The sequence below is a fragment of the Salvelinus namaycush genome, chromosome 8 (assembly GCF_016432855.1).
Source record: "Salvelinus namaycush isolate Seneca chromosome 8, SaNama_1.0, whole genome shotgun sequence".
Classification (NCBI taxonomy): Eukaryota; Metazoa; Chordata; class Actinopteri; order Salmoniformes; family Salmonidae; genus Salvelinus; species Salvelinus namaycush.
The window spans coordinates 19,975,076-19,989,141 of record NC_052314.1 but is presented as its reverse complement, the minus strand read 5'-3'; the positions used below and the strand labels follow the sequence as shown (position 1 = coordinate 19,989,141).

Genomic DNA, 14,066 nt, shown 5'->3' with positions numbered 1-14,066 from the left:
TAGTTGTCCACATATTCTAAGTCAGAACTGTTCAGAGTAGTGATGCTGGACGGGCGGGCAGGTGCGGGCAGCGATCGGTTGAAGAGCATGCATTTAGTTTTACTTGCATTTAAGAGCAGTTGGAGGCCACGGAAGGAGAGTTGTATGGCATTGAAGCTCATCTGGTTAGTTAACACAGTGTCCAAAGAAGGGTCAGAAGTATACAGAATGGTGTCGTCTGCGTAGAGGTGGATCAGAGAATCACCAGCAGCAAGAGCAACATCATTGATGTATACAGAGAAGAGAGTCAGCCCGAGAATTGAACCCTGTGGCAGCCCCATAGAGACTGCCAGAGGTCCGGACAACAGGCCCTCCGAGAAGTAGTTGGTGAGCCAGGCGAGGCAGTCATTTGAGAAACCAAAGCTGTTGAGTCTGCCGATAAGAATGTGGTGATTGACGAAAGCCTTGGCCAGGTCGATGAATACAGCTGCACAGTAATGTCTCTTATCGATGGCGGTTATGATATCGTTTAGGACTTTGAGCGTGGCTGAGGTGCACCCATGACCAGCTCTGAAACCAGATTGCATAGCGGAGAAGATACGGTGGGATTCGAAATGGTCGGTAATCTGTTTGTTAACCTGACTTTCAAAGACCTTAGAAAGGCAGGGTAGGATAGATATAGGTCTGTAGCAGTTTGGGTCCAGAGTGTCTCCCTTTTCAAGAGGGGGATGATTGCGGCAGCTTTCCAATCTTTGTGAATCTCAGACGATACGAAAGAGGTTGAACAGGCTAGTAATAGGGGTTGCAACAATTTCGGCAGATCATTTTAGAAAGAGAGGGTAAAGATTGTCTAGCCTGGCTGATTTGTAGGGGTCCAGATTTTGCAGCTCTTTCAGAACATCAGCTATCTGGATTTGGGTGAAAGGGGGGAGGCTTGTGCGAGTTGCTGTGGGGGGTGCAGGGCAGTTGACCGGGGTAGGGGTAGCCAGGTGGAAGGTATGGCCAGCCATAGAAAAATGCTTATTGAAATTCTCAATTATAGTGGATTTATCGGTGGTGACAGTGTTTCCTAGCCTCAGCGCAGTAGGGGGAAAAGTAGGGGGAAAAGGAAACAAAATCGCACGACCAACTAACCCTACACCTATATACCATTATATCATAAAAATTTAAAAACACCTATATACCATTATATCATTAAAAAAAAAACACCACCTAATTCCACTACTTTGACCCTATCTGCTCCTGCACCATGCCACCGACCTGGGAGGACAGGACACCACCACTCAACACACCCTGTAACTATTCTGAAGTGAAATCTTGTATACCCAAATACGTCTCTGCAGCTGCCACCACAACATATATTTTCTGTGATTCACGTTCCATTTCTTCAGTACAGTTGATAAACATTGCTATGAATGCTAAGAACCTAATCTAACTGAAGCATGCACTATCGGTCCAAAGTTTTAGAACGCCTACTCATTCAAGGTTTTTTCTTTATTTTTACTATTTTCTACATTGTCGAAGAACAGGGAAGACATCAAAACTATGAAATAACACATATGGAATCATGTAGTAACCAAAAGAGTGTTGAACAAATAGAGATTCTTCAAATAGCCACCCTTTGCCTTGACGACAGCTTTGCACACTCTTGGCATTCTCAACCAGCGTCACCTGGAATTATTTTCCAACAGTCTTGAAGGAGTTCCCACATATGCTGAGCACTTGTTGGCTGCTTTTCCTTCACTCTGCGGTCCGACTCATCACACACCATCTCAATTTGGTTGAGGTCAAGGATTGTGGAGACCAGGTCATCTAATGCAGCACTCCATCACTCTCCTTCTTGGTGAAATAGCCCTTACACAGCCTGGAGGTGTGTTGGGTTATTGTCCTGTTGAAAAACAAATGATAGTCCCACTAAGCCCAAACCAGATAGGATGGCGTATCGCTGCAGAATGCTGTGGTAGCCATGCTGGTTAAGTGTGCATTGAATTCTAAATAAATCACAGACAGTTTTACCAGCAAAGCAACCCCACACCATAACACCACCTACTCCATGCTTTACGGTGGGAAATACACATGCCGGAGATCATCCGTTCATCCACACCGCGTTTCACAAAGACACAGCGTTTGGAACCAAAAATCTCAAATTTGGACTCCAGACCAAAGGACAAATGTCCATTGCTCGTGTTTCTTGGTCCAAGCAAGTCTCTTCTTCTTATTGGTGTCCTTTAGTAGTGGTTTCTTTGCAGCAATTCAACCATGAAGGCCTGATTCACACAGTCTTCTCTGAACAGTTGATGTTGAGATGTCTGTTACTTGAACTCTTTGAAGCATTTATTTGGGCTGCAATTTCTGAAGCTGGTAACTCTAATGAACTTGTTCTCTGGAGCAGAGGTAACTCTTGAGATCCAGTTTCATCATAGTGCCTCATGGTTTTTGCGACTGCACTTGAAGAAACTTTCTTGAAATTTGGCTATCTTCTACCCCCCCCCCTTGTCACAACACAACTGATTGGCTCAAACGCATTAAGAAGGAAAGCAATTCCACAAACTAACTTTTAACAAAGCACACCTGTTAATTGAAATGCATTCCAGTTGACTACCTCATGAAGCTGGTTGAGAGAATGCCAAGAGTGTGCCTAGCTGTCATGAGTAGGTGTTCTAAAACTTTTGACCGGTAGTGTCTCATTGGCCTATCTCTCTGTGCTGGCACAGATACACTACTCACAGGGATCCCTCACCCTCAACCCATCTTCCTCTACTTTATTCACTACCTCAGCTTATCGATACCTTCTGCTATACTCTGACTCTGGTCACCTCTACTTGCCTCTCTCGCACCGGACACTTCTGATCCCCAGCAACATAGGCACCCCTACAGTTGACACATACAACTTTATCCACCGAAATTACACAAGCCCTCCTGCACACTTCCTACATCTTGGAATCTCCCTCCTACACACATGACATGACCATAAATGTTGCACCTGAAACATTGCAGTGGCTTCGGCACACAAGATCTAACAGGATAATTGATATATCCTAACATGACTTTGTCAGGTAAAAACTGAGATTCAAAACTCAAAAGGACTGACAGTGACTCCTCTGTTTCACCACTCTCACTACTGGGTCTGCATCGCACCAAACAGCCGGCACCACAAACACCAGGAATCCTCAACCTCAATTGCTCCACCTGCACACTTAATGCTACCACAGAAACCACTAATTTCCCCGCTTCATTACTCCTCAGAAATCTACAGAAGTCCAGAGAGGACATATGAATCAAAAAATTATTCCCTGGTTATGTCGAGATCCAAACATACAGTCGAAGTCAGAAGTTTACATATACCTTAGCCAAATACATTCACAGTTTCTGACATTTAATCCTAGTAAAAATTCCCTGTCTTAGGTCAGTTAGGATCCCCACTTTATTTTAAGAATGTGAAATGTCAGAATAATAATAGAGCGAATGATTTATTTCAGCTTTTATTTCTTTCATCACATTCCCAGTGGGTCAGCAGTTTACATACACTCAATTAGTATTTGGTGGCATTGCCTATAAATTGTTTAACTTGGATCAAACGTTTCAGGTAGCCTTCCACAAGCTTCCCACAATAAGTTGGGTGAATTTTGGCCCGTTCCTCCTGACAGAGCTGGTGTAACTGAGTCAGGTTTGTAGGCCTCCTTGCTCGCACACGCTTTTTCAGTTCTGCCCACACATTTTCTATGGGATTGAGGTCAGGGCTTTGTGATGGCCACTCCAATACCTTGACTTTGTTGTCCTTAAGCCATTTTGCCACAACTTTGGAAGTATGCTTGGGGTCATTGTCCATTTGGAAGACCCATTTGCGACCAAGCTTTAACTTCCTGACTGATGTCTTGAGATATTGCTTCAATAATCCACATAATTTTCCTCCCTCGTGATGCCATCTATTTTGTGAAGTGTACCAGTCGCTCCTGCAGAAAACCACCCCCACAACATGACCCATATCTCCCTCACTAACTTTAAGCACCAGCTGTCAGAGCAGCTCACAGATCACTGCACCTGTACATAGCCCATCTGTAAATATCCAATCCAACTACCTCATCCCCATACTGTTATTTTTGCTCCTTTGCACTCCAGTATCTCTACTTGCACATTCATCTTCTACACATCTATCACTCCAGTGTTTAATTGCTAAATTGTAATTATTTCGCCACTATGGCCTATTTATTGCCTTACCTCCCTTATCTTTCCTCATTTGAACATACTGTATATAGACTTTTTTCTCTATTGTTCTATTGGCTGTATGTTTGTTTATTCCATGTGTAACTCTGTGTTGTTTGTGTCGCACTGCTTTGCTTTATCTTGGCCAGGTCGCAGTTGTAAATGAGTACTTGTTTTCAACTAGCCTACCTGGTTAAATAAAGGTGAAATAAAATAAAAATGATGCTGCCACCCCTTGCTTCATGGTTGGGATGGTGTTCTTCGGCTTGCAAGCCTCCCCCTTTTTCCTCCAAACATAACGATGGTCATTATGGCCAAACAGTTCTATTTTTGATTCATCAGACCAGAGGACATTTCTCCAAAAAGTATGATCTTTGTCCCCATGTGCAGTTGCAAACCGTAGTCTGGCTTTTTTAATGGTGGTTTTGGAGCAGTGGCTTCTTCCTTGCGGAGCGTCCTTTTAGGTGATGTCGATATAGGACTCGTTTTACTGTGGATACAGATAGTGCACTTTTCGCACCAAAGTACGTTCATCTCTAGCAGACAGAACACGTCTCCTTCCTGTGCGGTATGACGGCTGCGTGGTCCCATGGTGTTTATACTTGCGTACTATTGTTTGTACAGATGAACGTGGTACCTTCAGGCGTTTGGAAATTTCTCCCAAGGATGAACCAGACTTGTGGTCTACAATTGTTTTTCTGAGGTCTTGGCTGATTTCTTTTGATTTTCCCATGATGTCAAGCAAAGAGACACTGAGTTGGAAGGTAGGCCTTGAAATACATCCACAGGTACACCTCCAATTGACTCAAATGATGTCAATTAGCCTATCAGAAGCTTCTAAAGCCATGACATTTTCTGGAATTTTCCAAGCTGTTTAAAGACACAGTGAACTTAGTGTATGTAAACTTCTAACCCACTGGAATTGTGATACAGTGAATTGTAAGTGAAATCATCTGTAAACAATTGTTGGAAAAATTACTTGTATCGTGCACAAAGTAGATGTCCTAACCGACTTGCCAAAACTATAGTTTGTTAAGACATTCGTGGAGTGGTTGAAAATCAAGTTAATGACTCCAACCTAAGTGTATGTAAACCTTCGACTTCAACTGTATATACTGCATTCTATACTATCTATTGCATCTTAGCCTATGCCGCTCTGACATTGCTCATCCATATATTCATAGATTATTTCCATTCCTTACTTAGTGTGTATTAGGTATTTGTTGTGGAATTGTTAGATATTACTTGATAGATATTGCTGCACTGTCGGAACTAGAAGCACAAGCATTTCGCTACACTCGCATTAACATCTGCATGTGACCAATAAAATTTGATTTTACTCGGTCAGGTAGAGGTTGAAAATGTCAGTAAAGACATTTGCTATTCAACTAGACATACTATTGAAATATTGAATAGTTGTAAATGTTTATTGATATGAAACACTGACATGTACAAAATACAAATACTTTGGCTTCTTGACCCTTTCTCCATTTTAACAGCATTATTCTTGTACAAGATTGATATATTCACAGTTGAATAAAAACAAATTTATGCTAAAACCCTAAAAAACCCAAACAATGAATAAAAACTAAAGATCTTTGGAAAGGAAGTCACAATTGTCACATGTCCTTGTCAACATTGTATATCAAAAGGACAATAGTATTTTGTGTATGGTTAGAATAAAATAAGTGGCATAATTGATTATGGTCAACTTTAAAAACATGCAATAACTTTAATATAATAAAAAATATTCTCCACATTCTATATTTTAGGTCAAGAAAATATTCAAAAGCAATAGCAGTGGACTTTGGTTCCAGTGAACAGCTCAGAATCATTAACCTGTTTCATTATTGTTCAATTTCTTACAATGTGTGTCTTTCATTTGTACTTTACAGCAGCGTGAATAAAGATCTTTGGAAAGCCATTCCCCACAACAACAAAAAAATAGGGCTTGCACTATGTCCACTTTATCTAGGGAGTAGAGATTGTTAAATTGTTTATCATTAGTGGTGAACAGCTGATGTTTTATTCAAAGTGCTTTAACGCTTGCTGGTTATGTTGGCAAAGAGATACCAGTCCCTTCCTAAATGTCTGATCATTATCACCATAACACATTCAAGAGTGGGCAAATGCTTTTGATAGTCAATATAGTGCACCTTTTACCAGATAGCTTATTACTCCAAGACTGGACGGAGTGAACTTTTATGTGTGGTTGCTTGGTTTAAGATTTTTTTAGGCAGGATTCAAGATTGCAGTATATGCATGTGCTTGAACCCGAGAGGTAGCTAGGTAACTAAAATGCAGACACAAATGAGATCTTAACACTGGCCCTAATATTTAAGTGAGGATAGAATAAAAGATGGAAACTAAAATGTATTATCAACAGCTGTTGAATTTGTTTGTAAAATACAAAAACTTAAAATGTTTACATATTTCAAGTACTTTGAATAAAAGCTTTGTATTTAGACCATAATATGTATGCACGGACATCATAGAAAGGGAAATAATTTTGTAAATATATTACACTATTTTACTACATAGACAAAATACATATTTATAGAAAAGTACTTTAAAGAAATATATCTCATTTTTTCTTCTTATCCTGGGTGCACCGTGGACAAAACCTGAAAGACAAAATAAAAGTACAAAGAGGAAATGCATGTAATCAACATTCCCAAATTCATTCGCTTTTAATTACATGTATAATACACTTCATTAACTAATTGTAAAATATTCACCTACCATTTTCCTTTGGGCTTTGTAGCAAGATCAACACAAGCAAAGTGAAACCACTCAATTGGACACTGTTTGAAAAATAAAAACATTGGTAAAAAGACATCAACATTACAGTATTCTTTTGATTAACTTGTAGAATCTATATAGAATACCCAGGGCTCTACAGCGTGAACATTTTAATGTGCGACCTGAGATTTTATTTTGGGAGCCCTGTGCGCCTAGAAAATCAATCACACAGATAATTATTATAATGATTAGGCTTCGCTGTACCATTGTTTTCGAGTGCCCCGTGGATAAAAGCGTGTGCATATTTGTTACTTTCATGGTTACACCATTACTACAGCGAAAACCGATTGTTTTTAGCACAAACAGGTAAAAAGATATTACCGGCGCAATGTTTTATTCCTCCTATCGTGAATTGGCTAGACATTCAAAAAACATTTTGCTGGCTGTCCCAAAACCCCTTGCAGGTATTTGTTTACACCTTGTTCAGTCATATAACCTAATTAGCTAGCTATCTAACAGGCTGGTTACTTAATTACCATTTTTAACTGGGTGGTGTGAGCCCTGAATGATGATTGGCTGGAAAATGGATAGCTCTTTCAGGAAATCAATGATCATATAGCAATAAACTTGACACTCTTAAAGAGACAGTGCACAATTTTCTATATAATGCACCTCAATAAGTAGTGCTTTTACACAATGTAGAAACCTAAAATCCCTTTTGGCTTTGTAGTAAGGTCAACAAGTGAAACCACTCAATTGGACACAGACAAATTACAGCATTTGGTATGAAAACAACATTAAAATGTAGAAACCTAATCAATATTTTAACTTTTATGATATACAAATGTCTTTACAGGGTTAGAACATTAGTTTTATAGGGCATAAAAGTAACTAGAAATTCATATATACCTAATTTAGGCTATATCTCAATCAATTAAATATCTTCTGGTGCTCCTACATTTTATGTTGTTCTCCTAACTAAGGAATATTTTTTTTAAATTTAGAGTCCTGAGAATACCACTAATTTCAAAGCATTCTTTGAATAACAAGACAACCAATACCCAATAAAAACTTACATCAGGGTTATCACATCCAATCATCTCTCCATATGACACTTGATGGCACAAGCAGTATGTTGGCTCATTGGGATCAACTGGCATGTCCAAAACATCTGACGGTTGCATTGGCAGGAGAGCAGAACTCAATCCTGGGCTACAGACGTTAACAGATGGTAAATTATATTAAGGGAGAGTGAGAACCAGGCAGACGCACGTAAATAGTACTTGCTTGTACAACCTTTTCAATACCTATTTTTAAGCTTTTTCTTCTTGGGAGAATCCTCATCCGATGATTTCCTGCCTCTCCCCTTGGGTCCTCGCTTCTCCCTCAGTCCCTGACCTTCACCCTCTGAAGCAGATATTCACAGCAATGGACATGGAAGTTAGTTTACCTGTCGTAAATGTGCTGTAGAAGTATTTCCCACCAACAGTCTCCCTGCTTACTCTTTAACCCTCTTCCTTCTGGACTTTCATAGCCGCTCACTTCCAGCTTCTCCTTCAGCTCATTCTCAAATCGGGCCAGGTCTGCATCCAGCCTGCGGATATGCTTGTCCACCTATGACATGCAGACAATTAGATTGGTTTTGCATTATCTATTGACCAATAGTGAAAGTATTGACACATCTTTATGTACTCATATGCCAGGTTTGGAGCACTGACCATTTCATATGTCTGCATTGCAAGCTGCACTTTGTCATCGCTGAACTCTTTGCACTTGCTGTAAGCACTCTGGATCTTCTGCAGGTGCTCAACCCTCTGTTCCGAAGCCAAGTTCCTTACACTTGAGATGTACTCCTCTGCCAGCTTGTCGATCTCTCCTTTTTTCTCTACACAATTGCAGAAACATTTTTATACTGGATAATGAAAGATGCTGAACTATACAATACTGATGGGGCATGAAACCATGTGGTAAATCAAGTGATCAAAACAAATAACATTTTAAATGTGTTTCTTGTGTAGTATTGTACCTTCAGTTCTATTGTCCAGGTCCTGCATCAGTGTAAAGTTTCTCTGTAGTTCACAAGGCAGATTCTCAATACCTGGGGGAATGTATCATGATTGTTAAAAGCAGTCATTCAGTAACTACAATAGTTCATCATAAGAACAAAATACGATTTGATGGTAACACACAGCTGACAGCTCATGGCTCTTTGCATAATTTTGGCGATGCTTTCCATTGCCTTTACTGCATAGCCTCGCACATTTACATAGGGAAAAAACCTCAACGTCCCTTGTATGCCACGAATGTAGAATAATTACTCTGCCGATTGTCCGCGGGATTGGTCCTTCAGCTGGTGGAAATTTTAGACAAAATATCCACAGGAAAGTATTATTAAAAGGACTTCGAAAAACACAGGTCCATCTGTGGCTATCAATATTTGTTTGCTCGTGACCAAACCAACGTCTTGCAGGTGTTTACATGATGTTGCGCATGTGGCAGGGAATATAAATGTCAAGGCAGGACATGTACTCTAAAAAGTCTGAATATAACATTTCGACCAGTGGAAGGACCAACCACAGACAACCAGTACAGTAAATTCAACATCCTCTCTTGTTAAGAAACTTTCCAAGTTTTTGCAGTGCTTTGTTTCATACTTTACCAATAATTGGTATTCACTCTTATTTATTAGGCAAATGGTTCTTGTATTTATTTTCTACACTGAATGCAGTCTGATGAGCGTTACCAAATAACAGGTGGCCACATCAAAATTGATAATGTTAGCTGGATCATGACATCTGTACTACCAAATAACTTCAACCTAAATGTTTTCCTGGAAAACAAGATCATGTTTAAAGGTTGGCGGAAGTGAGACCCAGTTAATGAAACTGTGCTTGTGACGCACTTTTAAATTAAACATCGCGGCCCGTGTATACTTGCCTCCGGGCAGAAAGCTGGCCGTGATGCGACCTCGTTAACTAGAGCAAAGTACATTTTAGGATCATGGCCAACAGACCCTAAATAAGTTACAAGGAGCCGTTTAGCTAACTAGAACACCACCTTATTGTTGGCTTGCTACTAACGTTACTGGTAGCTAAATAGGCTGAAAACAGCCCTCCTTGTTTTAGTTTTTTTAACCCCTTTTCTCTACAATTTATGCAATTGCTAGTTAGTCTTGTTCCATCCTTGTAACGTTAACTCAAACGTTAGATAAGGTCAACAATTTAAAACATTTAATCGAACCTACAACTCCAATGACCTAGCGAGTTACTAGACTGCTAACAAAAACAAAGCCAGTCTGCTAGCTAGTTTTAACGTTAGTCATGCCGAAAACGTAACGTTAATATCAATACTAGACAACTTGCTTGGCTATAACGTCGCTAGCTAAGAAATTCAAGACGGAAAAACCCAAGATTGGAAATGTATTAAGACAATTTACACAACTGATCAAATTAAGTTAGCTAACGGTAGATACTCACTGTCAAGGTAATGTTCCAGGTATATTGCCGTCGCCATCTTTTCACTGTTAGTTTACAGGGCTAGCAAGTAACGTTAGCTAAGCATTTAAGCAAATCTTTCCTAACTACAGTTAGCTAGCATATGCTGCGTTCATAACCAAGTAGGAAGGTGATAATGACTAATGTAGTGTTGTGTTAATACAAATTGGATACATTCACGTGCTTTGAAAAACAAGCTGTGTCAACCGTAAACTACAAGTACAGCTAGCTATCATGCTTATAAACAAATTAGTGTTCAAAACCCATATTAATAGATAGCTTTTTTATAAATAATGTTTTGTTATTACAAAAATGTCAAACGCTAATATTAAGGTAATGTATTCGTATGTGACATCAGAGGTCAAATTGTGGGAGAAGTTCATGATGCGTTCATGACATCGGTGATCTCCAGGTCGGAAAGTCGTAGCTCTAGAAAGATGGCCGAGTTTCCGACTTTGATTCCGAGTTGGATGACCGTTCAAATAGATTTTTCCAGTCGGAGCTTGTTTTTTGTTGTTGTTGTTTTAGTTCCCAGTTGTCTTGAATGCTCGGAAGTCGGAGATTTCAGAGTTACCAGTTGCTTTGAATGCAGCATTAGGGCACGTCCCACAGCTAAGGCGAGGTGACGCGACTGTGTCATCGACTGACAAACCACGACATTGGGGAGAATTTAAAAGATATATATATATATATATTCTGGATGTGGTTAGCTGATACCTAAAATACCTATCCAGGCGTTGTAAGATGTAAGACCTGTCTAACAATGGAAATACATGTCCACAAAGGCGAAAGGCAGGCAGGAGGAAGCGAGAACAGGTGGGAACATTCTAGGCCAGTGGTGTCAAACAATTTTTGCCACATTCGGTCTTCAATGACGTCTGGAGGACCACACAGAAAATGTGTTATATTTCCTTGCTGTCAAAATTGGGGGGGGGATGTATAGCTTTCATATCAGTGATTATTGGCCAGCTGGACACAGTCAAGAAACTGCATGAATGTAGGTCCATTATCATTTCTACGCAGTTTCGATTTGGTTTCAGTCAAAAAATATGTACAGCACCAGTCAAAAGTTTGGACACACCTATTCATTCAAGGGTTTTTCTTTATTTTTTACATTGTAGAATAATAGTGAAGACATTAAAACTATGAAATAACACATGGAATCATGTAGTGACCAAAAAAGTGTTAAACAATTCAAAATATATTTTATATTTGAGATTCTTCAAAGTAGCCACCCTTTATGTTCTGGGCATTTATTCCTTGTCCAACAAAAATTGTACAAAGCACCTGTGCAAAGCCCTCATTCTGTCACCCAAAAACATATTCCAGCATCTGCCTGCCAGCAATCCTTTTTAAACCTCTGATTTCTTTTTTTTTTTTTTTTTTTACATTTAACTCAACATTAAATTACTTCACCGATGGATAGAGCAGCTTGCTATGGAGCGGGCGAACTATGTACATGCATTGCACAGACAAGTGTAGTGTAGAGTGCGACATGCGAGTGGGGAGAGCACTGGGCATGAAGCACTGGGCATCTTGTTGTTATTTATTTTATTTCACCTTTATTTAACCAGGTAGGCCAGTTGAGAGCAAGTTCTCATTTACAACTGCGACCTGGCCAGGATAAAGCAAAGCAGTGCAACAAAAACAACAACACAGAGTTACACATAAACAAACGTAGTCAATAACACAAAATAAAATTAAAAAATAAAATCTATGTACAGTGTGTGCAAATGCTGAAGAGTAGGGAGGTAGGCAATAAATAGGCCCTAGAGGTGAAAATAATTACAATTTAGCATTAATACTGGAGTGATAGATGTGCAGATGATGTTCAAGTAGAGATACTGGGGTGCAAGAGGGTAAGTAATAATATGGGGATGAGGTAGTCGGGTGTGCTATTTACAGATTGGCTGTGTACAGGTACAGTGATCGGTAAGCTGCTCAGACAGCTGATGCTTAAAGTTCGAGAGGGAGATATAAGACTCCAGCTTCAGAGATTTTTGCAATTCGTTCCAGTCATTGGCAGCAGAGAACTGGAAGGAAAGGCAGCCAAAGGAAGTGTTGGCTTTGGGGATGACCAGTGCAATATACCTGCTGGAGCGGGTGCTACGGGTGGGTGCTGCTATGGTGACCAGTGAGCTGAGATAAGGCGGGGCTTTACCTAGCAAAGACTTATAGATGACCTGGAGCCAGTGGGTTTGGTGACAGATATGTAGTGAGGGCCAGCCAACGAGAGCATACAGTTCGCCGTGGTGGGTAGTATATGGGGCTTTGGTGATAAAACGGATGGCACTGTGATAGACTACATCCAGTTTGCTGAGTAGAGTGTTGGGGGCTATTTTGTAAATCACATCGCCAAAGTCAAGGGTCGTCGGTAGGATAGTCCGTTTTACGAGGGTATGTTTGGCAGCATGAGTGAAGGAGGCTTTATTTCAAAATAGGAAGCCGATTCTAGATTTAATTTTGGATTGGAGATGCTTAATGTAAGTCTGGAAGGAGAGTTTACAGTCTAACCAGACACCTAGGTGTTTGTAGTTGTCCACATATTCTAGGTCAGAACCGTCCAGAGTAGTGATGCTAGTCGGCCCGAGGGTGCGGGCAGCAATCGGTTGAAGAGCATGCACTTAGTTTTACTAGCATTTGAAAGCAGTTGGAGGCCACGGAAGGAATGCTGTATGGCGTTGAAGCTCGTTTGGAGGTTTGTTAGCACAGTGTCCAAAGAAGGGCCTGATGTATACAGAATGGTGTCGTCTGCATAGAGGTGGTTCAGAGAATCACCAGCAGCAAGAGCGACATCATTGATATATACAGAGAAAAGAGTCGGCCCGAGAATTGAACCCTGTGGCACCCCCATAGAGACTGGCAGAGGTCCGGACAACAGGCCCTCCGATTTGACACACTGAACTCTATCTGGGAAGTATTTGGTGAACCAGGCGAGGCAGTCATTTGCCAAGGCTAATGAGTCTGACGATAAGAATGCGGTGATTGACAGAGTCGAAAGTTATGACATGCATTATCTGAATTAGGCCCACAGATTTATATCTACGGAAGTGCGGCTTTTATAAAGGACCTTTGAATGACGTGGAACTTCAGAGAGTTGGCTTAACAAACGTTGGACCAGAGCTAGCCCTTGATCATGACTCAGTTCCATTACATTACACATAATGCCGCCTAGATTTTGAGAGCTAGACCAGAGCTAGCACCAGAATTTAAATAAAAACACGTCTTACCTTCTTGTAGTTAATGAATCCAATGTGAAACATGATAACTATAGTATCCTTAACTATACTGAAATATAAACGCAACATGTAAAGTGTTGGTCCCATGTTTCATGAGCTGAAATAAAAGATCCCAGAAATGTTCCATATTCACAAAAAGCTTATTTCTCTCAAACTTTGTGCACAAATCTGTTTACATCCTTGTTAGTGAACATTTCTCCTTTGCCAAGATATTCCAGCCACCTGAGAGGTGTGGCATATCAATAAGATGATTAACCAGCATGGTCATTACACAGGTGCACCTTGTACTGGGGACAATAAAAGGCCACTCTAAAATGTGCAGTTTTGTCACACAACACAATGCCACAGATGTCTCAAGTTTTGAGGGAGTGTGTAATTGGCATGCTGACTGCAGGACTGTCCATTAGAG

General features: G+C 40.3%; 1 protein-coding gene across 2 annotated transcripts; it reads right to left on the bottom strand.

Annotated features, from left to right (window-relative positions):
- Nucleotides 1-5,588: 5,588 nt before the first annotated feature.
- On the bottom strand, nucleotides 5,589-11,091 carry LOC120052495 (inhibitor of growth protein 5-like). 2 transcript variants are annotated; one of them, XM_038999441.1, is made up of 8 exons: nucleotides 10,401-11,076; nucleotides 8,951-9,022; nucleotides 8,643-8,809; nucleotides 8,427-8,538; nucleotides 8,232-8,331; nucleotides 8,001-8,136; nucleotides 6,925-6,986; nucleotides 5,589-6,806 (listed from the first exon to the last, which is right to left on the bottom strand). In XM_038999441.1, the coding sequence occupies exons 1-8, from the start codon at nucleotides 10,435-10,437 to the stop codon at nucleotides 6,767-6,769; spliced, it is 726 nt and encodes a 241-aa protein (XP_038855369.1). In that variant the 5' UTR covers nucleotides 10,438-11,076; the 3' UTR covers nucleotides 5,589-6,766. The 2 variants fall into 2 exon arrangements, with proteins under 2 accessions (XP_038855369.1, XP_038855370.1); XM_038999442.1 differs by lacking the exon at nucleotides 8,232-8,331 and having other exon boundaries at nucleotides 8,375-8,538; nucleotides 10,401-11,091.
- Between the last annotated feature and the right edge of the window lie 2,975 nt (nucleotides 11,092-14,066).

Excerpts from the sequence above, each read along its gene's own strand:
- LOC120052495 (XM_038999441.1), bottom strand. The coding sequence starts at position 10,437 with ATGGCGACGGCAATATACCTGGAACATTACCTTGACA. Across the intron at positions 9,023-10,400 it reads CCTGGAACATTACCTTGACA|GTATTGAGAATCTGCCTTGT; the intron begins GTGAGTATCTAC and ends ACATTCCCCCAG. Across the intron at positions 6,807-6,924 it reads ACAAAGCCCAAAGGAAAATG|GTTTTGTCCACGGTGCACCC; the intron begins GTAGGTGAATAT and ends TTTGTCTTTCAG.